Source organism: Grammomys surdaster, unplaced genomic scaffold (assembly GCF_004785775.1).
Source record: "Grammomys surdaster isolate TR1022 unplaced genomic scaffold, NIH_TR_1.0 185, whole genome shotgun sequence".
NCBI classification, from domain to species: domain Eukaryota; kingdom Metazoa; phylum Chordata; class Mammalia; order Rodentia; family Muridae; genus Grammomys; species Grammomys surdaster.
In genome coordinates this window covers 16,467,325-16,493,600 of record NW_021604630.1, presented here as the reverse complement: position 1 = coordinate 16,493,600, position 26,276 = coordinate 16,467,325, and the positions used below count along the sequence as shown (strand labels likewise).

Sequence of the window (26,276 nt, the reverse complement as noted above, 5' to 3'; positions counted from 1 at the left end):
GAGATTAGGGAACACAGAAGACCAAGAGGTGGGAAGGAATGTGAGAGCCAGAGGGCATGGGGGACACCAGAGAACGAGTCCCTCCAAATCGACATGCTCATATGAACTCACGGAGATGGGAACAGCGAGCACAGGGCCTGCACAGGGGCTGGACCTCGTCCTCAGAACATGTAGTACGGCTTCCAGTTTAGTGTTATGGGATTGCTGAGTGTGCAAATGAGTGGGTCTCTGATTCCTCTACCTTCTCTTGGGCTATTTTCCTTCTGTTGAATTGTCTTGTCTAACTCTGAAGCGACAGTTTTTTGTTTCATCTTATTATAGTTGATTCTTACCTCTTAGAAGCCTGTTATTTCCCAATGAGAGACAAAAAGAGAGTGGATTTAGACAGGAAGGAAGTGGGGGAGAAATCGGGAGCAGAGGGAAGGGAGACAGTAATGTAGTTAGATTATGTGAGGAAAAAAATCTATTTTTAGTAAAAGGTGAAGAGTCCTTTAAAAAAAATAAAATAAAACCAGAACATTATTCTTTTGTTAATACCCCATCTCCCAATGGTGGTCACCTGGGAGGGTGACACTGAAGACACTTATTCTATTTTATACTCATGTGGAGTGTGATGGTGGATGTCAGGGCTAAGACATCAGATGATGGAAATAAAAACCAAAGTCTTGGCCCAGCACAATGAACAGGAAGCCAGTGATGCTTACGTGAGGCGGGAGTCCTTGAAGGTGTCCAGGTAGGCAGGGTAGCTCCACTCCACTCTGCTGCCCTTACATCGGAGCTCTACAGTTTGCCCTGCTGTGAGACTCACTGTGGCAGCAGGCCTCTGGAAGCGACCGTTGTCCATCGCTTGCACCATGATGGACTGGCTCTTTGCAGTTGTGTCACCTGAGTCCCTGTCCTTGATCTTAGGAATCTTGGGTTTGGCCTTTTTATTGGTTGGCTTGATTCTGTTTTCTCCTTGCTCCTTTGGACGCTTGTTCTTAGGAAGATGTTGGCCAGCAACTGCAAAGATGTAAGAGGAAAACACTGAGCAAAATTTCCCGAGTATAAGAAACTCACAGCAAGTGACTTCAATGCTCCCTGGCCTATGCCCAAATCCTTTCAAGCCATAATTATGGGTGACAATGCAATTATTTCTCTTCATCCATTCTTTAGTTTTAAGACAATAACTTAAAGGAAATATGTTTCGGTTTCAAGGATATTATTCAAAATCAGCAAAATATAAATTACAGTTTGATCTTATAAAACCAGAACACTTTCTTCTTCTGTTCATATTCCATCTCGCAAAGGTGGTCACCTAGAAGGCTGCATTGAAGACACCTGGAATCTGTTTTAGGTCTCACCAGTCACTTTTCCTGGTGCTCACTCTACGGTGACTCCTTAAATGTAAAGATGTTAATCTCTAAGGACGAGAGACACAAGTTGCATTAGAAACGCATTCGGGTGACTTAAAACTTCTCTCAAAATGGAAATGGGGGAGTGGGATGCATATTTATCGGGGATGCAGAATAAAAAGTGTTTAGGGCCGGGGATATAGCATAGATGGTACAGTGCTTGTTTAGTGTGCAACTGAGCCTTTGGTTCAATCCCTAGCACTGTGTAAGACAGGACATTGTGGTACGTGTCTGTAAGCTGAACACTGAGAATGCAGAGGCAGGAGAATCAGAAATACAAAGTTCTCCTCAGCTATACAGCGAACTCAAGGTTGACTTGGGCTACATGCAACCCTGTCTTTTAAAAAGGTATATCAAACATATGCCACCTTAAAACTTCACAAGCAAGCTATTGAAAACTGTAAGACTGGGAAGATGGCTTGGGTGGTAGAACACCTGTAAGGGAACCATGAGGCCATGAGTTCAACCCCCAGCAACTACATAAAGCTGGTGTGTAACCCTAGTGCTGAGGCTGAGGAAGAGGATGGGGAGGGTCATGGAGATGGGTGGATTCCTAGAGTTCACTGGCTATCTAGTTGAGCCAATAGGTTCAATTTGGATTTGGTGAGGGAGGGACTGTCTTAAAAATCCCCACGAGAAACAAAATCAACCAAGACTGTCAACTGTAGTGATGGCTTAAAGTTCGGCTAATGGAATATTTTTGGAGGCATGTTTTCATCAACATTGTTGAGCGTTGCCAGCACGCAGTGATAAGAGAGCTGATCTGCTTTAAGTTGGCTGTTTTCTGTACTAGGCATCCATTATTGCTTTCACTCAGGCAAAGTTGTTCCTACTCTCTGGACCTTCTGGAGGCCACTGGGCTCCAGAAATTTCAACCAAGCCTCTTTCAGCTGTGATACTGTGTCCTCCCTGGAAAGGTGAAAAGGTGGCTATATGGCTGGGCTTTGGATGAACTATCTATACTTATGGCAAAGAGTATAATTTTATGGCCACAGAATTACAGAAGTGCTCAGAAGTCCTTTAGGTAAAGTCCTCATGCTATAGATGAAAACAAAGCATGCTCTAAAAGGTTTTAAATATGTTAAATAGTTAAATACTAGACTAGAACTCAGGCCTTTCTAACCCCTTGCAGCATGCTCAGTTCATCACATGTTGTATGCATTTTAAATAAGAGATTACAGCCAGGCAGTGGTGGCACATGCCTTTAATCCCAGCACTTGGGAGGCAGAAGCAGGCGGATTTCTGAGTTTGAGGCTAGCCTGGTCTACTGAGTGAGTTCTAGGACAGCCTGGGGCTACACAGAGAAACCCTGTCTCGAAAAACCAAAAAAAAAAAAAAAAAGATTACAAACCCTGGTCAGTAGAGGGACTCGCAGAATATTTGTACCAAATGGGGACACGTGATATCAGGAGAAAAAATCATTGTCAAAGCTTAAGCTTATATGCTTCCCTGTTTGCTGCTCCTTGAGTTTTGTGACGGGAGCTATTTAGCCTCCACTCTCAGATGAGCCTCATTCAGACCTTGGAACTAATTTGCTGTTTGAGCTCTTAGCTCAGTACTCACAGTCAATCCTACCAAACTCCTCTGGCCTGTATACCTTGTTCCCTGTGACAGCATTCTTTTCTCTGGCCTCAGAGCCCATCATAATTAGACTCCTAGACTCAAGTCTCCACTTATTTTTCTTTCTTCTTCTATTCAATTCTACAAGGCACATGAGATGCTGACCTTTCCAAGGAGTTGAGTCGTTTCCTTGGGCTCTATCCTCCAAAGCAGAGTCCCCAATACCTGCTGTTTGCCCAGCCCTGCCAAGCCTACACATTTGCTTTATCCACCCCTGATTATAATGATGAACTAGACACAGTGGCTCTCATGTGTAGGCTCTTTCTCACAGTTCATCTTGGGTGTCTCTTCAGCTTGATGCCAGTAGGATTTAGAGTCAGCTAGGAGACTCAGTTCTTGGTGTGTCTGTGAGAGTGTTTTCAGAGAGGCTCAACTGAGGATGGAAAGTCCTTCCCAAGTTGCACACTGAATTCACAAAAGAGAAATCAGGTGAAACATACCATCTATCTTTCCCTTGCTTCTTAACTGTAGACATATATAGCCAACTGCATATGCTCCTCCCACTATGCCTTCCTGCCAGGATGAACTGTATTACTTCAAACCACAACCCCACACAAACTCTTTCCTTAAGTTTCTTGTGTGCTTTTGTTACTTTGTTACTGTGTTATAGTGGTGAGAAGCATGAGTAACACATTACCTAACCTCCTAGAGGGAGAATCACTGTAGCCATTGGAATCAGATCAGATGGGCAGAAATCCACTAATTCAACATCACCATGTGTGAGGGACAAACCTCCACTTTGTATTATGTCGGAAGTCCTATTTCCCTCTGCCAAAGATAGAAAATAAAAGCCTACTATACTGATGTCCAAATATTCTGTGTCCCATAAGTATTTTAGTCATACCATGTCTATGAGACTGGCTAAGCTTTTGGTTGAAGCTCCTAATTTGGCATTTTGACTTTAAGTAACATCATAAGAGAACTTTCTATATATCCTATGGAATTTACCCAACCAGTGATATCTATTTAACTTCCTGAGTTATCACATCCTGTGTGGCTACACAGCTTGACAACAGAAGTTTACTCTGGTTATTACCTATCCAAATATTTGCTATTCTACATGGAAAATAACTCCGTCTTTTTGAGCAATAGACTCCAGTTGCTCTAATTGTATTATTGATCTAACTGAATATGAAATGATCCATAGTTTAATGGTACAAACTTAAAGAAAGCCAAGGGGTTGTAGATGTAGTTCAGTAATAAAGCACATACTTAGTGTGTCTAAGACTCTCATGTCAACCCCTAGCAACTTCTTTACCAGAAAGCCACTTTAATAGCTTCACAGGTACCCAGCATTCTGGGACTGAATGACAAGTCCCACATTTAATGTTCTAAAAGAATACCTCTCACAACCCACCTGCACTGAAGCCAGTTTCTAGGCTTCTTACAGAACCTTCCCTACTGGTAACAACTCACACAGGTCCCTTCTGAGCTGCCTCCAACCACCCAGCCCAGTATTGAGACTTCACAGGTCCTCTGTCAGGGTCTAGCCCAGTGAGTCTCCCTGACACTCACACATGCCTTTTTGTAAAACCCACCAGTCCATAACCAGTGCACCTCCTCTACCTGCAGGGAAGAAAAGGTCTAATCTTTGGCCAGGGTCATTTATTTCTATCTCCTAACCTACAGGATCCCCATGCTATATCCAGCCTTTCCACCCAGCTAGATTTACCCCACACTCCAGGCTTGGAAAGGGGAGCATATCCTGTACACCATGCTAGTCCCCTCTGTCCACCTGAGTTCATTCCAGCCAACCCATTTCCAATCTGGAGACCCAACCCACTCACACAGCCAACCTGTTCTGTTGATAACAGACTTAGAACAAAAGAAGTTCACATGACCCCCCCCCCCCCATTTCATTGTAAAAATACCAAAAATATGAAGGAATAGGCCACTGTCTTCTATCTAAAGCCTACCAGTCCAATAGAAATGTTTGCCAAACCTAGATGAACTTCAGGACATATATATTTTTTTGACACAGACTTTTAAAAGAACAATCAAACTTCAAATAATTTAAAGCTTAAAGAAGACACACACACACACACCCCTCAATGAAATTAAGGAGACAGTGCTTATATAGAATAAAAGCCTAAGCAATGCTCAGGAAAACACAAAGTTGATGGAAATGACAAAGACAATCCAGATCTTGAAAACAGAATTCAATAAGGAGATAAAAACATTGAAAGAAATTAAGCTGAAATGAGGATGGAATTGTAAGCCCCAATAACTTAACCATAAACTCAAAGGAAAGCCTTAAAGTACAGTGGATCAAGCAGAACTTACAATTTCAGGTTTTGAAGATAAAGCAGAGGATCTATACCAAATAAGCAAGGAATATGAAAATTGGGGAAAAAAAAACAAGAAACAAACAAACAAAGAACCCACAGGATAAGGGACACACAGAAAATGTGGGACACTATTCAAACTAAATTCAAATTATAGGTATAGATAAGGGAGAAGAATCCCAAGTCAATGGCCTAGACCAAATCTCCAAGATCATAGAAAACTTCTCCAAACTTAGGAATGATACCCAAACAAATACAAGAAGTCCACAGAGCAACAAATAGACAAGACCATGATAAAAAAAAAATCCTATGTCATATCACATTTAAAACACTAAGTATACATGACAAAGAAAGACTATTGAAAGCTGCAAGAGTCACATATAAAGGAAAGCCCATTAGAATAACAGCTGCTTTCTCAATGGAAACTTTCAAAGCTAGAAGACCCTGGGACAATGCATTCCAACTTCTAAAAGGCTATGATAGCCCAGCTAGATTAATATACCCAGCGAAACTATCTGCCACAGTCCAAGGAAAAAGAAAACTTTGTACAGCATAAATGGCCTAAAAACTAGAACTCCACAAGCCAAACCTAAATAAAATACATAAAGCATTATTTCAAGTTGAAGAGTGGAATGAACACAGTAGAGAGTATCTGGAAAAAAAGACATAGGTATAATTATTAAAATATACAATGCCACTGGGAACACAAACAATAGTCAAACTCAACAGCACTATAACACCAACACTTCAGTAATAACTTTAATAATAAAATAATAAAAGTAATAACTTTTTCACTGGCCTTGATTCTCTAACTAAAAGACACCAGCTGACTAAATGGATCAAGAAACAATATCCACTTATATGCTGGTTCCAAGAAAAGTATCTTATTTTTAAAGATAGGAGCCACTTCAAGGAAAAGGCTGAACAAAAGCATCCTAAACAAATGGGAACAGGAAGCAAGAAGGCATCCGTAACCTAATATCTAACAAAATAGGGTTCAAACCAAAACTACTCAGAAGAGATAAAGAAGGGTGCTTTATTCTAATCAAGGGAACAGTTAACTAAGAAGAAGTTCATTTATTCTATTCATTACTCTCCTAAACATATATGAACCAAATTCAGTAGCTTCAAATTTCATTTAAAAAAAAATTGACTACCATATTTCAAGACAACGATTAACATCAATCCATGAATAGCAGTTGATGTCAATATCTCACTTTCTCCAATGGACAGGAAATCTGGATGAATAATAAAAGAGAAATAATAAAGACAAACATCAGTTTTAACTGATACCATACATCAAATGTACTTAACAGATGTCTACAGAATAATACACCTAAACAACAAAGAATACATATTCTACTTAGCAGCACACAGAAGCTTTTCTAAAATAGATCACATCCTGGGACACTAAACAAATCCTTAGTAATTCAAAAAGATTGAAGTCACTCTCTGTATCCTATCTGACCACAATGCAATAAAACTTAGAATCAATAGTGTACAAATGCCTAGAAAATGTACAGTCTCATGGAAAGCAAACAACTTATTACTGAATGGCAAATGGGTCAAAGCAGATCTCAAAAATAAAAAAAATTCCTAGGCCTAACTGAAAATGAAAACATATTATGATAAACTCTCTGGGACACATTGAAAGCTGTTCTCTGAGGGAAATTTATAGCTCTAAGTGCCTATGTTAAAAATCAGAAAGAGTACAAACAAATGGTTTAATGATGTAAGTCAAGAAGTTGGAAAAACAAGAACAAACCAAATCCAAAACCAGCTGATGGCAAGAAATAATGAATATCAGTAAAATAGAAACAAAACAATACAAAGGAACAACAAATCGAAGAGCTGGTTCTTTGAGAAGGCAAACCAAGTTGACAGATCCTTGGCCCACTAACCATAAGAAAGAAAGAGAGGTCCCAAATGAACAGAATCAGAAATGAACAGGGAAACATTTCAACAGACACCAAAGAAATTCAGAATATTATACACAGACATTTCTAAAAACCTATACCCCATTAAGCTGAAAGACCTAAAACAAATGGATGAATTTCCAGATTTAGCCAAACCATCAAAATTAAACCAAGAAGTCTTAATAAAATAGTAATAAAATGCCTACTAGGTGAAAAGTCTAGGGCCATATGGGTTCACAGCAGAATTCTACCAGACATTGAAAGATCTACAGCCAATCTTTGTTTATTCAAAAAATTGAAATACGGGTGGTGGCTCACGTCTTTAATTCCAACACTTGGGAGGCAGAGGCAGGTAGATCTCTGTGAGTTTGAGGCTAGCCTGGTCTACAGAGCTAGTTGCAGAACAGCCAGGGCTACAGAGAGACTCTGTATTGAAAATCAAAACAAAACAAAGAAAGAGAAAGAGAGAAAGAGAGAAAGAGAGAAAGAGAGAAAGAGAGAGAGAGAGAAAGAAAGGAAGAAAGAAAGAAAGAAAAAGAAAAGGAACAAAGTAAAAAGCAAAACAAAAGGAACACCCCCAAACTCCTTCTACAAAGCCAGCATCATTCTAATATTCAAATGTTGGAGATGGATTCTAATGCTTTGTTTTTATTCTGCTTCCCAAATCACGTGGGAATCTGCATGTCCAAATGCTGAGGGTCCCTGCCCCCAGCTATCTTTGATTGGTAATAAAGAGTTACTACAGCCAATGGCTGGGAGGGGAGACAGAGGCCGGACTTTTAGATTGAAAGCTGGCAAAGGACAGAGTGAGAACAACTAAGAATCGCCGTGACACGCTAACAGAGAGATCAGATTTAAAACCTGCAGGAGAGAAATTATCCAGCAATGTAGGTGTAAAGGGAAAGTGGCCCTATGGGGAGGCTGCCCAGAAAGTAACATGGCAGCAAAGATAAAATGCAGATTTAGAAGGTGATAACTCACAGGGGTGTGCTAGCTGAGGGGAGGTTTGGAAGTGCCCAGGCATCGAGCAAGTTAGGCATATCAAAATGTGTGTGTGTGGGGGGGGGGCGCACGTGTGCATCTTTTGTGTGTCTTACATTCATGAATCCAGAGAATTCTGGTGGGTGGTGGGAGCTCAGAGTGGATTAACTATTCACCGCTACATTCGAACCAGATAAATACAATAGGAAAAGAAAATCACAGCCAACATCTCTGATAAACATAGACTCAAAATATTTACTAAAATACTTGCAAATAGAATACAGACATCTATGGAAAAGATGATCCACCACGACTAAATTAGCTTTATCCCTGAAACTCCAGAATGCTTCAGCATGTATAAGCAATAAATATAATAAGCCATATAAACGGACTTAAAGACAAAAAAGTCATTTGCTCATGGCAATAGATGCAGAAAAAACTTGACAAAATCCAATATACCTTCATGATAAAAGTCCTAGAATGTAGGGCTAGAGGGAACATACCTCAACACAATAAAAGCTAAATATGAGAAGCCCACAGTCAGCATTGCCATAAATAAAGAAAAACTTAAGGCAACCACACTGAAGTCAGGGATAAGACAGAGATGTCCACTATCCCCACTCCTTTCTCCTGCCATTCTGTATATACTAGCTGGGGCAATAAGGCATGAGAAGGAAATTAAAGGGATACAAATGGGGAAGAATTCAAACTATCTCTATTTGCAGATGATGTAACAGTATACATCAGAGACCACAAAAATTCTACCATAAAACTTCTACAAATAATAAACAAATTCAGAACCACGGCAGGATACACAATCAGCTTGCACAAATGGAGAGTGTTTCTGCCCACCACCAACAAGCATATAGAGACCATAGACACATTCCTATTTATGCTAACCTCAAATGAAAGCAGCTAGGAATGAACCAAACAAGGGATTGAAGGACTTCCACAATGAACACTTTAGACCTATGAACAAAAAGATATATAAAGACACTAGAAAATAGAGAGACATCCCATGTTCGTGGGAATTAGCACTGTGAAAACGACCATTTTACCCAAAGCTATTTACACTCTCAATGCAATCACCATCAAAATTCCCATCTCTATCTTCACAGAATGAGAAAAAGATGTCTCAAACTGCAAACGGAGCCAAGAAGAAGCTCAGATAGCTGTAACAATCCCAAACAGAAAGAACAATGCCAGAGGGATTACAACTCCAGCTCTTAGGCTGTATTACCGAGCCATAGCAATATAAACAATGCTACCCACAAAACAGAAGAATAGAGCAATGAAACAAAATCAAATACTCAAACACCATAGATATACCCTCAGCCACTTAATGTTTGACAAAGATGCCAAAAACATTGCTGGAAAAAGAAAGCATCTTCAACAGATGGTGCTGAGAAAACGCTGTGTCTACATATTAGACACAGGTTCATCACCTTGCACAAACACTAACTCTAAGTGGACCTAACATCTAAACGTGAACCCTGAAACACTGAACCTGCTAGGAGAAAACAGGCACTATAGGTGTAGGAAACTACTTTCAGAAGAAAAAGAGGTCATACATTTGAAAGAGCAAAGAGGGGTTTATGGGAGGTTTGGGAGTGAGGGAAAGGAAAGGGAAGGGAAAATGTAATTACCTTATAATCTCAAAGAGAGAAAAGGTTATGATTTCTGATGACCTATGTAAATAGTTATATTCCAAATGCCTTAAAGGTGTAAGAATTTATATTTTGGGGCTGGAAAGATGGCTCAGCAGTTAAGAGCACTGGGTGCTCTTCCAGAGGCCCTGAGTTCAATCCCCAGCAACTACATGGTGGCTCACAACCATCTGTAATGGGATCTGGTGCCCTCTTCTGGTGTGTCTGAAGAGAGCAATGGTGTACTCACATACATGAAATAAATAAATAAATAAATCTTTTAAAAGAAGAATTTATATTTTAAGTCATTAAAGTGGAGTTCCTCACCACTGCATTGTAGAGATTGTTGTAGAATATATTGTACAGAAATATGGGTGGTAAATACTTCAGACTATGACATATTCTTAACTTTAGATCCCACTTAGTAGCTGACCAGCCTTGGGAAGTCATTCATGTGTGTCTTATTTTTCTTATACACATGTAGTGTGACAGTGATGGCAACAACCATTCATGGGCTTAAAGATATTTGTTTTTATTCCATGTGTAAAGTGCTTTGTCTGCATGTATGTAAGTGTTTGTGAGTATAAGTGCATTGCATACATGCCTCATGCCTGAGGAAGCTAGAAGAGGGAACTATAACCCCTGGAACTGGAGATGTAGAAGGCTGTTAGTCAGCATGTGGGTGCTGGGAATTGAACCCAGGTCTTCTGCAAGAGCAGCAAGTGCTTTTAACTGCCAAGCCATCTTTCCAGCCCCCATATCATGGATTTTTGTGGTAATTGAGTTAACACACTCTACATGTTGAGGGCAGCGTCTGAACAGCCATGAAGTGCCCACTAAGCGCTTCTTATTTCATACCTATCTCATGTACTTCGTATGAACTGCTAAAGGAGGAAAAGCAGACTAATTTATTATTATTTTTTATTATTATTATTTCCAGGCGCCATGTAGCTCACTCCAGGTTATCAGGAAGACAGGGAAACAACTCCATCCTGTGCCTCCAAATCCAGAGGATTTTTTTTCTGCTCCACATCATTGTCCCTCCTCTTAGAGATTTGCATAGTTGATGGTTAAAAACCTCTAATCCTGTAGAGGCATTGATGCCCCAGGGAAAGGGAATGCCTGGGTGGGGTGGGGTGGTGGGTGGGAGAGCATCCTCTTAGAGACAAAGAGGAAGGGGAACAGGGTGAAGAACTCTGAGAGGGGGGCCTAGAGAGGGACATTTGGAATGTAAATAAATAAAATAATTAATTTAAAAAAACTCTTTATTCTCTTCACCTTCCCCCTTCCCCCCGGGGGCATTGTACTGTTTTGGGTCTTCAAGTTCCTAACAACTCTCTCTCTATATATATATAATGGGATCTGGTGCCCTCTTCTGGTGTGTCTGAAGAGAGCAATGGTGTACTCATATACATGAAATAAATAAATAAATCTTTTAAAAGAAGAATTTATATTTTAAGTCATTAAAATACATTAAGCTCCTCAGGAGCTTTTCCTTTTCTTCTCAAGCCTTTTCTGAGCTCCAGGGGCTTAGTCATGCCTGTTCTACCAAAATTTGGCTTTATCAAATTTGCGTGCCCAAAGGTACCTCACTCCCGCCCTGCCCTTGCCTCAAAATTCCTGGTCGGAATATTCTGTTTCTTACTCAGCCCTGTCAATCGGAAGACTAGCAGGCATCTTAAATTCAATGGCCCCAAAGTGAACTCTGAAAGCCAGTCAGACCTGTTCCTTCCCCAGAGTCCCCTCTCTCTATAAGCAGGAAGTTCCTCCACCTGGTTGCTCTACACAGACATCCCAGTCTTGCTTCCTAGGCAGCAGCAGACCCTTTGGTAACATCTTTACAGTCCATTCTGAAGGCAGTCTCCTTCCACCTACTGTCACTACACATGGCCTACCTGCTTTCTTCTAGATTATTAATGTCTCCCTAAGTAGGCAGTTGGCTTTCACTCTGGTGCTTTTAACTTTAAAAAAATGTAAGTCAGATCAGCGGTTCTTCTCTCCTCAGAACTATTCATTGATCTTCATTTAAAAGAAAGCATTGTCCTCCCATTCTCTACGAGGACCTGCCCTCCCCTGGGTCACATTTTAGGGTACCCAAGCCTCCTGGGTACTGGGAAAAGCTCTCAGGCAGCCTGATCTCTTCCTTGTGGCACCTGTAGGTGTCGCCTCTGTATCTCAGGCAAGCTTCTAACTCTTTATCCAGCAAACACCCCCAATCCATTCTCATATCCCACCCTGAGCTGTTCATGGCTTTGTGTTCCTCAAGGGGAAACATTGAAGTCCTGTCCTAGGTACTTGTGAATAATCTCTTACAGATATAATCCTGTTGAGATGAGGAGAGATGTCCTCAGGAGAAGAGTCACACACAGAGAAAGGGAAATGCCAGATGGAGAGACACACAGAAGACAGACAGACATGTGACAGCAAAAGCAGAGACTGGAGTCATGCTGCTTAGGCCACAGGTCTTAGTTAGGGTTAATATTGCTATGATGAAACCCCATGATCAAAAGCAACTTGGGGAGGAAAGGGTCTTTTGGAGGCACTTTCTCGATTGATGCTCCTTCAGGTGACACTACCTTGTATCAAGTTGACATAGAAACTAGTCAGGACAATTGACCCCTTGTCAGCTCGACATACCAAATCCAGCGCTATTCAACAATAAATAACCTTTCCATTGTTTGCTCATCCTCAAGATTTCATCTTAATAAATAATCACAAGATGAAACATATTACAAACTTAAAGGTCCCCAGAGCCTTTATAAATTTGAACACTTCAAAAGTTCAGTCTCCTTGTCTCTTTTAAAAATAAATAAATAAATAAATAAATAAATAAGACTCCAAAATCTCTTTAAAACTTCAAAGTCTCTCAACTTCGGGCTCCTGTAAAATAAAAAGTAAGTTAAATGCTTTCTTACTTCAAGAGGGAAGAAGCAAGGCACAATCACCATCTGAGCAAGGCCAAACCACACTCCAACAGTGTAAACAAATCGGTGTCCAATGTCTGGGCTTCTCTGAGGCGCCTTCGAATAGCTTTCCACAGTCCATAGCTTTTCTCCGAGGCTCAGCCCCACATTCCATGGCTGCTCATATCCTTAGTGGTCCTTTCATGATACTGGTGTCTCCAAAATCCTTCAGTCTGCTGCTGTAACCGGGCGGCACTTTCGCCAATAGCTTCTCCTGGGCTCTTCTTCAGGGACTCCAGCCCAGCCGCAAAATGCCAGGCCTCAGGTGCTCTCCATGACTCCTTACTGCTTTCAAAACTAGCACCACCTGTGTGACTCCTACACTGCCGAGTTTAGCTGCCAGCACAAAGTACAACCTGGGCTGCTTCTGGGAACTTAATGACGGTTGTATCTTTTCAATCACTGATTTCTCAACTCCATTGGACCAGCATCAATTGTGTGAACAAAGCGGAGGTTTTACCTCAGAGACGCTCACTTCTTATAAATCAGAGTTGATTCTTCAGCCCCAGCTAACTAGAACCATAGATTTTTAATTCAAAACAGCAAATAGCCCCCCCGATAGAATCTTTAAATTTCCCTTTGGACTTTGTAAGCCAGGCTTCCATCATCTGCACAGCTCTCAGCATTATCTTCCAAGATGCACAGAACAGCCCACTGAGCTGTCAAAACTCAATGCTTTTCTATCTCTAAGTTCCAAAGTCCTTCCACCCCGACTTTGAGAAAGAAAAAAAAAAAGGTTTGCTCAGCCTGCTTTCTTATAGAACACAAGACCAATAGACAGGATGGCCACGCCCACAATGAGTTAAGCCCACCCACATCAATCACTAATTAAGAAAATGCCCTCAGCTGGATACTGTGGAGGCATTTCCTCAATCGAGGTTCCCTTCTCTTAGATGACACTAGCTTTGGCCAACTTGATATAAAAACTAGTCAAGATATCAAAGAATGCCAAAGAGTATGTAGGACAATTACAAAAACTAACAAGAGGCTGTGGCGTTCTTTCTAGAGCCGTTGGGACAGCAAGGTCCTAATGACACCTTAATTTGTAGGTTTTTGACCTACAGAACTGTAAAGAACAGACTTTCATTGCTTTAAACCACCTTATTCCTAGTGTAGATTGAGTATTCCTAATCTGGGGAAACAACAACAACAACAACAACAAAAAAGCTTTCAAATCCAAAACATTTCGAATACCCCACAAGTAGAAAATGCCACAGCCAACTGTGGGTGCACAGAAATACTGTCTAAAATCACGTCCAGATGATATGTGCATAGGAGAGTCACAAAACATACTTTAGATTCATGCTTAGACTTCAGTCTCACATCCAAGAAACTTGGCTATCCTTATGCAAACATGCCAAAAATCTGGAAAAAAAAAAAAGCTGGCTTGGCACATATCTGTTCCCAAGAATTTTTGAGAGTGATTGTCAGCTTGTTCTTGGTCACAGCCGCTCTAGGAAGCTGGCATGCTTTGGTTAATGAGATCCATGTTGTTTGTCAGTTTCTAAAACGATGTTGTCTTCACACTTGTTTGTTGCCTGCCCCCTCCACTTGATCATGAAGACCAGGAAAGGACCTTACAGCCTTGGCCACAGAAAACCACCCTCCCTCTTGGCTTTACTCATTCCTCTGACAGTGCTCTCTCTCTCTTTCTCTCCCCCTCTCTGTCTTGCCCTCGGACTAACTTCTTGATTGGCACTAAGTATGGAAGACAGTTTTATATGTTAATCACACAGCCTAAGACCCTACATGCTCTGAAACATCCAGTAGCTGCACTTGTAAGCAAGATGTGTTTTATGATAGCTTATTTATGTATATTCAGGTTTCTCATCTACTGTCTGTTTCCAAGAAGTAAACGAACACAAGAAAGAGACACATAGTTCTTGATGGAGGGTCATGGTCACTGTATCATTCTCCTAATCTTCTTCCAGACCCGTTTTTTTCCTCTAATGTCTTGATAGATCTTTTTCGAGTTTTAGAAGCTTTCAGATGATCTAAATCTTAGTTCTCTGGAGACTGTAACGGGGCTTGTGTAGGTAAATGAAGAAGGATTAATGGATCAATTAACGGATCAATATGCACATGTCAGCACTTGCTTGTCACGTCAACTGTACACAGAGGTGATAGGAAGTCAGTAGGTGACTGTAGTTTTATACTTTCAAGAGTGAACGTGGCAGCGCACCATTGGACAGATCCTGGGAGCTAACTGGGGTCTTGGCCTATTTATTCACTACTTTCAAGCTTTCATTTCATGAAATGGGTAGACAACATGGTCTTCCAGCTCTTCCCATTATGAAGAGAAATAGCATTATTTCTCAAAAACTTTACAATTGGGCAAGACAAATGCCACTGTTTAGGACAAACGTCCACGTCATGGATGCTGGCAGGGGAGACTTTTCCTCTGAGGCTGGCCCCCAAATGTGATCACAAAACGGACAGGCTCAGGGACAGTTACAGTCATAGCTTGTGCCTGTAGTTGGTGCTGGGGGAAGGGGTAGCAACCTGACCTGCCAATCAGATTGCAGCACCGGAAGAACTATGAATATTCGCTGCCTTTGGTTGTTCCTGCGCCCTTCCTGTCACCATGTCAGGATTCAAAACAAATGACAACAATTCTTGATAGGGCTTGGAAAACTGTTAAATAATTTAATGAAGTAAATTTACTTTTCAGAAGGTATGTTTAACGTTTTGTCAGTGGAATGTTAGATCATATATATATTACATATACATATATACACATATATGTATACATATATACACACATATATACATATACATATAGACATATACATGTATACACATATATGTATATATAGTATACATATATGTGTATATATAATCTGTAGGTATAAAGGCAAGACCCACAGTTTGCCCACTATTAATTATTAAATATTTGACCTGCATTCCACTTTCTTTGTCTTAAGAATATTTCTGCTTGTAGGATTAGACATTTATTTAAATAGATGCTAATTCATTTAGACAGATGTCTGCTGTACTTCACACACTCTGATCTATGATGGTTCTCCAACCGCCATTGTAGGCATTCACAAAGTAAACAGAGTATTTGGAGTTATTTTGTCTGGTCGTCTTCTGCCCTATTCAAAAATGACACCAAATACTGCTTCTCCACCATTTTAGCAGTCAGATACAAGGACCTGCCAGGAACATTTGAATACTGTGCCGTGCAAACTGAGCTCAGAGCAGCGTTCCTCCGGGCAAAGGGGAATTGCTGTCCCCCTCCCCCAGAGGGTCTGCTTAAGCTTTTTATTTACTAAGTCTGGGTCTGTCCTTAAGGAGCCTCGCCCACAGTGTCATGAGCCACCATCTTGAACTTCTTCAAACTTGAGGCAGATGACTGTAGCTTTAGGGAATGGAGGATGGGTCGGGACTGACAAGTAGATCAATCACAAGGCAGGTTGAGCCGGCTCCAGCATAGAATTGCATAACAGCAAAAGACACTTTTCAACCAAATCTAAGGAGCATGTCTGTGGCAGTAACTGAGGAATTTTAAGGAAGCCTTGAGGTCCATTGCCAGAAGAAAGATATACTATGCAAACAGCCACAATTAAATAAATGATGTAGGAAATAAAATAATTAGCAGTGATATGTATATATGTTCTTTTAAAGTGTATAGTGTATAAAACCACACACACACACACACACACACACACACTATGTAATAAAGCCTGACCCTACAGTCATATGTCTGCACAACAGGATGGACCTAGGGCAGGTACACATCTCAAAAAAACATTTTAAAAAATGATGCAATGGCTGGTGAAATTGCCCACACAGTAAGAATGCATACCGGCTGGAGTTCAGTCCCTGGAATTAGCATAGCACAAGGAGGAAGCTCACCCCTGCAATGTGCCTTTTGATCTCAATACTGCTGTAGCATACACAAGCCCAAATACACACAAATACAATAAATGCAATTTAAAAAATTAAATGATGCAAGGCCCTCCTCTGTGGTACAAAAAAAAAAGGAGGTTTTTTTTTTCATCCATCCTCTCATTTATACGGAAAATATAACTGCAGTCTAGTTTTAAACAAAAATTTTTTTTTGGTTTAGTGCAGCGATTTTTTTGTTGTTGTTGTTAAAGATCTAGGCTAATCTAGCAGGATTTTAGTTCAGATTGGTATACAACAGCAACAACAACAACAAAAAGCAAACGAAACAGGACTGTAGCAGGGAAGGAAGACCCAGGGAGTTTTCTGTAAGAATCGCTTTGCTTAGGTGGCACCGGCTGCAGTAGTCCAGGGCGAGGACCGCCGTATGAAGGTGGAAGCGAGCCACTGTGGGCAGGCGCGCCATCAGACCGACACGTTGACATGGGGGCTGGACCAGGCTCTGACTGGGATGATGGGTTTGATCGCCTGTGGTTTTCTGATAAGGCTAGAGAAGTCTTGGTGGGCTCTTAAGGTCACCGTAACCGCTGCCTTCCCAGGAGTTCCAGGGAGATGGGGGAAAGGAAGAAAGGGGACCCTTCTAGGAGGGACCAGGTACACCGGATGGTGATCAGGGCCGGGGACGATCCCTAAGGCCAAAAGTTAGAGGAGTAGCTGGGAGAATCTCGGGGACTGTGTCCTGGGCGAAGGCGGTCAGAGGCCAGAGTCACTCACCATCTTCCAGCGCTTCGTGTAGCAACAGAAGTCCGAGCAGCAGCCAAAACTTCATCTTCAGGGCTGGTGACCTGCAGAATAGTTAGGACTGCAGACAGCACAACAGGCTGCTCAGGGCCGGGCAGGGGCACAGAGGGAGGCGGCGCCTGGGACACCACAGCTGGAGGATTCGGTTTCACTGGGGAAAACACAATTTGGGGGAAAAAAGTAGACGATTTAAAAAAAAAAAAAAATCCCCTAGTAATATGATCTCTCCTGCCCCCTGGTGGGCTGGTGAAGAATAGCGCTATTACTATGCACTGGGTGACTAGGAAGGCCTAACTAAGGTGACCCTCCCTGATGATGGAGTCATAGGACTCAGTCCACCAGCTCTGGTAGGGTCTTGCTTCTCAGCAAAAAGTGTGCCCTAAGGTTCTCTCACTTGTACTAAAAAAAACTGGGTCTGTTGTTGCATTAAAAAAATGTTGGTGGTTGTGCCTGCTCAGAGATGAGGTAAGTAAGCATCTAGGCCCGGACCTGACAAACCTGTGCATCTTACTGCAGGTGAAGGACCTGTTGTAGTGGTGGAGGGACAGGGCTGTCTGTCTGAAGTCAGAGGGGCTCACAGCCTGCCTGTTCCCTCCACCTCACATTTGCTTTCCACAGATTCTCTAGCTCCATGAGATGTACAACCAGGAGAGCACACATCACACCTCACAGGATCCAGCTCCTTTCGTGTGTCTGCACACAGCACAAGTTGAAACACACGGAGAGAGCTTGTAGAAACTGTCAGGGAGCCACCAGTACTCTCTTTTTTTTCCTTTTTTTTTTCCCTTTTTTTTTTTCCCTAAATAATTTGTTTAGCCGGGCGGTGGTGGCGCACGCCTTTAATCCCAGCACTTGGGAAGCAGAGGCAGGTGGATTTCTGAGTTTGAGGCCAGCCTGGTCTACAGAGTGAGTTCCAGGACAGCCAGGGATACACAAAGAAACCTTGTCTCGAAAAACCAAAAAAAAAAAAAAGAAAAGAAAAGAAAGGAAAAAAATTATTTTTTCTCAAATCGTAATTCATTCACACAGGGGTTATAAACACAGAAAGGCAGGATGTGGGGAAGGGGATGACACTGGAGTGTAGGTGTTCAGGGGGAATACAGATATCTTTCAGAACTGGGTATCGGCTGGGTGAAGGTTCAGGGTTCAGGGGACAGGTCACTATGACTCTGCCTATGACTCACTTGTCCTTATCTAAGTTGGTATTGTCTGCCAAGGCTACCTATTTACAAGGTCTATGACTACTTGGGCTGGTAAATTTCCACAAAAGCTGCCTGTTTACAATAGTTTATAGCCATCTGTTTCAATGTTTTTCCACAGAGACCCAAGACTTGGTGTTAGTATACATGTATGACAGGCCTATTGCTGATTTTAGGCCTATGGCTGATTTTAGGCCTTCAATGCGTAAGCAGGGCTGCCCCTGACATCTCTTCCCTTCTCCAAGTATAGAAGGGCTGTGGCGATTCTAATCTTTCTAAGGCAGGGATAGAGGCCTGACCCCCAGTAATCGAAGGGGACCTTTCAATAGCTCCAGTCCCCCTGTTGTTCAGTGAAGCATGAGGGCCATACCCATCCCGATGTCTTTTTCCTGGAGAGGGGATACTTTTGACATCAACCCCTATGCAGCCAGGCTTGTCTCTCAGGGAGCCCAGAGAGATATTTTTATCTTTTATTTATATTCCCTTACAGTGCTTAGCCTCGCAGCCTAAGCAAGAATTCAGATCGCCTGTCAGAGGGGGTTCTGGGTTCCCCCTCCCTGCTTGGTCTAGGGGCAGAAGTCCCCTCTTTTAGGTTGGGTGGAGATGGGTTTTGGGAACATCCTGTATAAAGTAACAACCTCATCTTGAGTCTCGGAGCCACCAGTACTCTTGAGGAGACATGTTTATTTGCCTGAATGGGTTCATCTTTCTCAGAAGAGCAGTACAGTGACTTCTTTTTATTTATTATTCTCATACAATATGTCCCTACTGCAACCGCCCTCCCCCACTCCTTCCAGTTCTTTCCTATACCCCCCTTCTCTCCCAGATTCACTCTTCCTCTGTTTCCCTTCAGAGAAGTGCAGACCTCCCAGGGATATCAACCGAAGATGGCTGGCGTAACAAGGTATGAGGAGACTAGGCACAAACCCTTGTAAAAAGGCTGGGCCAGGCAACCCTGTAGGAGGGAAAGGATCAGGCAAAAGAGTCAGAGACATTCCCTCCATCTGTTGTGAGTCCCCCCGAACCCCAAGCGACAAAGCCACAGTATGTATGCAGAGGACCTAGCACAGACTCATGCAGGGTTTGTGATTGTTACTTGACTCTTGGTGAACTTCTATGGACCCTGCTTAGTTGATTGCGTGGGCCCTGCTTTCATGGTGTCCTGGACCCCTCCAGCTCCTACAGTCCTTTTCTCTCCTCTTCTGTGTGTTTGTCCGAGCTCCATCTGATGTTTGGGTGTGGTCTCTGCATCTGCTCCCATCAGCTGCGGGAGAAACCCACCTGATGGCTGTTGGGGTACCACAGCAACTGCTTACGAGCTTAACAAATGCAGAGCTAGAGAGAAGGGAGGAATGAAGAAGCATAGAGCGGGAACGGTACCGGGAAAGAACTGGACGTGGGGCTGAGGTAGAGGCTGTCAGTGTGGGCGTGAGTCTAGAAAGGCGTATTCCTTCTCAGAACCTCTCAGAATACGCTGGGAGGAAACAAGTGCCCAATGGAGGGGAAGCACCCCGTTTTCAGCAGTCCCGGGCCATCAATGGTCATAGGGAAACTTTAGTCCTTCTCTTATACGCTTTTTGGCCTGCGGATTATTTTCCACAAGTATTTTAATTGTATATCTTAGTGTTTTCTATGGCTAAGATTCTCATTGATCCTTTTGGTCTTACTTTAAAAAAAAAAATCCCTTCAAAGTAGTGTATACCATTAAGAATTTGCTTAGGAAAATAAGCATTTTTTTAAAAAAAATCTAAATATTGTGCATCCTTTGCCTGTTCCCTAAATAAAGACATTTAACTTTCCAAAACAGTCTTCCATCTAAATAGAATCAAGATGGATGTTTACAAAAATTACAATTTTTTAAAAAGTAGCCATTTCTTGTTTGTTTGAGGTCTCTCTACATTGCCCTTGCTGTCCTTGAACTCACCATATAGAGGCCTCCAACTCACAGAGATCCACTCACAAAGGTGCTGGAACTAAAGGTGGGTGCCACCATGCCTGTCAAAACGGACACCTTTGATATTCCCAAACCTAGTCATCATAGGTAACATACGGTAAGACAAGGATCCCAGCTACATAATTTCCTTGAGGCAAAAAGAAGTGACCTTCTCAACGCCAGGAAGCATCGGATGATAAAGATGCATCATTATCTGCTGAGCACTTGCAGCAAAAGCCTTACACTGCAAGGGAAAGAAAAAAAAATCTGGTTTAAGATTCCCTGTTGCTGCCTCTCCTACCTTTGCTCCAGAGTGTCTTTGATTTACGTTCTCCTCCTTATCCAAAGAATGCCTCTTAGGAGTCATTTATATACCTTCATGCCAATTTAAGCCGACTCAGAAACATTCGTCATGCAAGCCTGATTTCTCTTGGGCCGGGAAACTCATGGTGCTTACATATAAGGAGGTTGGGGAAGATTCTAGCACCTTGGAGAATCACCAGTTAGAGAATAATAGAATCCTGAACTATGACAATTTCTCTTTGACTTGGACAAGGAGGTAGCCCTGGAGAGCCTGTGTCTTCCAGTTGGCTGCTCCTGTCTTAAGTACCACAAAATGTTTTGGTATCTCAAAGTACTGACATAGTATCTATAAGTTTCTAAAAGTATTGACATAGTGCCTATAAGTTATTACTAGAAAGCTTCACATAGCAAGGCAGTGGCTCTGAATACTTCTCTACTTTGACCTACATTAAAAGACAAGTGGAGGTAATGGGAAGATGGGAGTTACTTCTGTGCATTTTGGAGAAATCTTTAAGTTACTCTATGAAATATGTCCTCTCAAATGGAGATGTAGCATAACCTCCCAGCAATGCAGACTTTGAGACCTTAGACGCAGAAGGGCACACATCTCCAGACTAACAATTCAGGAGGCAGGAAATAAAAGGGTCTCTTGGGCCCAAGTTCAAGGCCACCCTTGGGGACATAGTGAGACCATAATGAACAAAACAAAGCCCCTCTGAAGAGACTTGATCCCCATCTGTATAATGTCACTTGTGTATTTTGAGGGCTATTTGATAACCAGTTGTTGTACCCCTCCCTGGGGGGAGACTCAATAGGAACTAGTGAGCTACACAAAGGAACTTCACAATTAAACAAGGCATCCCAAGAGACCTATAGTCTAGATGACTTAGAATCATGTTAAGAAGCTCTTGGAGTTGGTCGGGTGGTGGTGGCGCATGCCTTTAATCCCAGCACTTGGGAGGCAGAGGCAAGTGGATTTCTGAGTTCGAGGCCAGCCTGGTCTACAGAGTGAGTTCCAGGACAGCCAGGGATACACAGAGAGACCTGTCTCGAAAAGCAAAAAAAAAAAAAAAAAGCTCTTGGAGTATTCCCTTCCCTTTGATAGGTAGAGTTATTATTGGGAAATGTTTATCTACTAGACTGAAAAAAATAATAAATTTTCCATTTCCATACTAACCATCAATTGTAAGCTGTTACTCTTTGGGTATTACATGGCCCCAAATGTTCATGCACTCAAGGCTTGGTCTCTAAATATTGGTACTATTGAGACTGACTGGATCACCAGGATACTGACTTTAACAATGGGTTAATCCATTGAGAAGTTGAGAGTATTAGGAACTGGATGGAGCCTGGTTAAGGAAGTGGGTCACTGTGGATGTCTTTGTCTCTGCCCCTTGCTCTGTCTCTTAGCTTCCTGGCTGCCTGGAGCAGCTTTTCCTCCTCCACACCTTTCTTCCATGATGTACAGACCCCGAAATGTAGCTGAGAGAACATGGATTAAAACCTCAGACACCCTGGGCCAAAATGACTCTCTCTCCCCATCGCATACATTGTGTGCATGTGCATGTATTCTACAGAAGGGCACACACCTGTGCACACGCATTTGGAAGACAGATGAACACATGAGTGCTTTCTTCCCTCTCCTCACCTTATTTTTGAAAGTTTCTCATGGAACCCAAGATTACCATTTAGGTTAGATTAGTGACTTCTTAAGATCTGCCTGTCTTCACTCAGAACACTACGTCCAGTTCTGGGATTATAAGCACATGCGGCCATGTCTAGCCACATGGGTGCTGAAAATTACTACTTAGGGCCTCACGGAAGTGCTCTTACCTGCCAAGCTAGCTCCACATTTGCGTATCAAGTATTTTCTAGTGATAAGACAGACAAAGGAACTTTCTGAAGACCAATGTCAAAGTGATGAGGCCATGTAATAGCAGTTGAAATGGTAATCTGAGACAGGGGATCCCATGGTGGCATGCTTCACAAACAGCTGATTGTTTTTGTTATGTGTCAGGAAGACTAAAGTTTTATGTATATTGCTTTTCTATCTCATAAGACTTGGTAGCCACAGTATTGGCCCTCCGAGTATAATAAAATAACAGTGAAGCAGACTGCATTGTGATTCTGAGCTTTGAAAGGCCCTTAGATTCGGAAAACAAAGACGCACAAAAGCTCCCCAAATTTAAGTAAGTATGAAATGTGTCTTTGTTTTGTGTGATACATATGCGCACTAAATCATTATAAGTCATAATAAGGTTTATTTAGAAACGTGTGGTTACATTATAAAGCATATATTACAACAGTTAAAGCAGCAAAAGTTTTTATTTACAAAGTCTAAAAAAGAGTCCAACTTTGCATATAAAAAGGAAGGTCAACTGTCATTAAAAACATCAAAATTAGCTACTGAACAACACATTCTTTACATTTGCACAAATGCTTGCAATAGTGTACTTGTAGGATTTTGTAGAAGTTCTAGATGCTTTTAGGCCTCGATGCACAACTGCTATTAAATATAACAATAACAAAATAAAGCAATGAAGCAATCTGGCACTGCCAGTGGACATGAAAGGGAGGGCCCTATCGACGAGGCGTGGGTACAGGAGCTCACCCTGCAGGCAGCACAAGGCTTTTTGCCATCAGGGTCTTGGTGATGTACTTCTCACCTTGAGCCTATGTACTTGCAGAAAATACAGAAGGCCAGGCCCTACCATGTCAGTCCCAAGACATAGCCACCCCCTTCATGAGTCAGATATTCCTTGGTCCTTATTCATTTTAACATACTCAGGAGCTATTTGGAACTCAAGTTAAGGATCTCAGATGACCTTATCCTCATTACTTCCTACTCTACCTTACTATCTAAGACACCACCAGAGTGTAACAGCAGACACCCACATACTATAGGCTGCCTGACCCTGGCATCAAATGGGGGCCTAGGTAATCTCTATGGGTCTGTCAGTGGTCAGAAAGGCTATTTAGAGTTCAGAAATTGTGGCAGTGGCTCCAGCTGTGGATAAAAACAGACAGGTATAGAGCTCCTGGCCAGTAGTTGTAAAATTAGTTATGCTTCCATAACAGAATACATCTGAAACCAGTAAGACCAAACTGTGTAAATATAAACAATCACGAATACTACAAAAGCCAACACCTACACCAGGAAAACAACAGTAGAAGCAGGCCTCTTAAAAATCCACAAAGCTATCTTAAATTCGTTAAATATAAGTATACAAGGGAAACAAAGTCTTAGCTAAACAATAAAGTCTAGAAGCCTTATTTTCACATCTAGAGCTAAGATGATCTTTGCGGGCATTATTGACTACATGAATTTCAGCACTTTTCCTTGATATATAAAACAGAAAATGTACAGAAGGCACTTCCTGTAGAAGGCACTACTTTGGTACTAGAAAAAGGACAGTTAACGTCACTTATCTAACCAGCCCCAAGCCCTGCACATTAGGTGAACGTGAATCATTTATGAAGAACACTCTAAACCCAACCCTTTAAAGTGCTGTTGATGGTATATTTTGAAGACTATCACTTGAAGTGTATCTGGAGAAACCCTTAGCAGAATTGCCAGAAAGCAAGAGCTGGGGTTTCAGTGCAACTTCATCATCTAGTTGGCAATCTGGGGATACACTCTGATTTATTTTTACACCATCACCACACATACGCACATGCACACGCACACACACACACCCGAGCATGCACACTCCAGATATAAGGGAGAAGGTAAGGCGCTGGTATCCCATCTGAATCCTTAGCACTGTAAGGTAAGCCAATCACATTCCTTCTTCACCTGTGCTAACTATTCAACCTTATAAAGTAATTTAGTGCCAATTCCGACTCACAGTGTTTTTAATCAGAGAACATTTTTAAATAACTACCTGAAAACATTCAGGACTTAGCAAAACGTTTGGCTGAAATAAATACTTTCTAAAAATTAAAATTAGATAATTTTATTCTTTAGGGAGATGATTCAGAAGCTGGGGTTGTTTTTAGATCAATTTCAGTTAAGGTTAACATTAACAATAGTTTCCATGTTGATTTACATATTAATGGTGATGGATACATTTATACTATTTTGGTTATTTAGTTTTATTGTCATTTTTTATCACTAAGGAAAACAAGATTAAGATATTTAAGAACACCTCACAGGTTCTATTAAGTTTTCCTCAGGAGTTTCTAAACTTGAGTTCTCGTAACCACCCTTTCAAACGTGTGGTTAGCATGAACTTTATGTGCTATCTCACAGGCCAGTCTCTTCTATAAAGAGCTGTTATGAGACAATTTCACTGAAAAGTACCAACAACACAGTTCTTAGTGTAAGAAAAAGAAAGAAGGGACGGAAGGGAGGGAGGGAGGGAGGGAGGGAGGGAGGGAGGGAGGGAGGGAGGGAGGGAGGAAGGGAAGAAAGAAAGAGAGAGAGAGAGAGAGAGAGAGAGAGAGAGAGAGAGAGAGAAAGAAAGAAAGAAAGAAAGAAAGAAAGAAAGAGAAATCCAAGTTGCTTTTGCTCATCCTGATGAATAGAATATGTAACCATCTGAGATTCTGGGTGTTCGCTCACTAGTCAAATCTACGCAAAATATTTTGGTGATCCCAAGACACAGACTAGAACATTTTGAACAAAGTGTACTGGACTCAAGTGTAGGAGGACTGGGTTGGCAAAGAGCTGGTTGTGCTGACATTCATGTGTGTCAGAAACAGTGCTACGGAAACAAACAAACAAGAACATCTCAAGGCCTCGGCTCCAACTCCACTCAGATTCCAAAGCACCTGTCACAATACACTAGAGTTTAGTGACTTCATATTAGAAACATGATAAATAGGTCTTAAAGAATCTATCTATAGAAAACATATATAAAATTGTATATCTTAAAATAGCTTAAATCTAAATTATCTATCGGTATAAAACAATCTCTCCCCACATCAATTGGGTTTTTCTTAATCTATGTAACAATATCATATCCAAAGCTTGTCATAAACTCAACTTACTTACACACTGATAACCAATCTCCCCCAACACACACATACAGACATCACACAGACATATGTTAATGTGTTTATCAACATTATACACACACAGATATGCTGTCCATTCGGTTCTTCACAGGAAGGAAAGGGCGCGTGTCACTGAGAAAGTATCTTTTCACAGACATTCATGTTTCCAACGTGTTCTGGTGTGAACCTTTTGAACTAGATTCTGCCCCTGACTGAACACAGTGGGCACGATAATTCAGGTTGCCTTTCACAGTCTGAATGAGTCTGTTTTTGTTACAGTAAGAAATTCAGGAACTCATATGAAACTGCTTCACATTTCCTCTGTGAAGGGCACTGCTGTTAGCAGTAAGGACTTTTATTTAAATTGATTTTTTGAGAATATTATACA

At 41.6% G+C, this 26,276-nt stretch overlaps 1 protein-coding gene across 1 annotated transcript in view; it reads right to left on the bottom strand.

The window, feature by feature from the left end:
* The window catches only part of Pdgfrl (platelet derived growth factor receptor like), a 59,167-nt gene extending 41,548 nt beyond the window's left edge, over positions 1–17,619 (bottom strand). The window contains exons 1-2 of the mRNA XM_028768164.1: positions 17,429–17,619; positions 705–1,002 (exon numbers count right to left, since the gene is read on the bottom strand). Coding sequence (XP_028623997.1) covers positions 705–1,002; positions 17,429–17,483 — 353 coding nt within the window. The 5' untranslated portion in view covers positions 17,484–17,619. The remainder of the gene's footprint in view (positions 1–704; positions 1,003–17,428) is intronic.
* Positions 17,620–26,276: the final 8,657 nt, after the last annotated feature.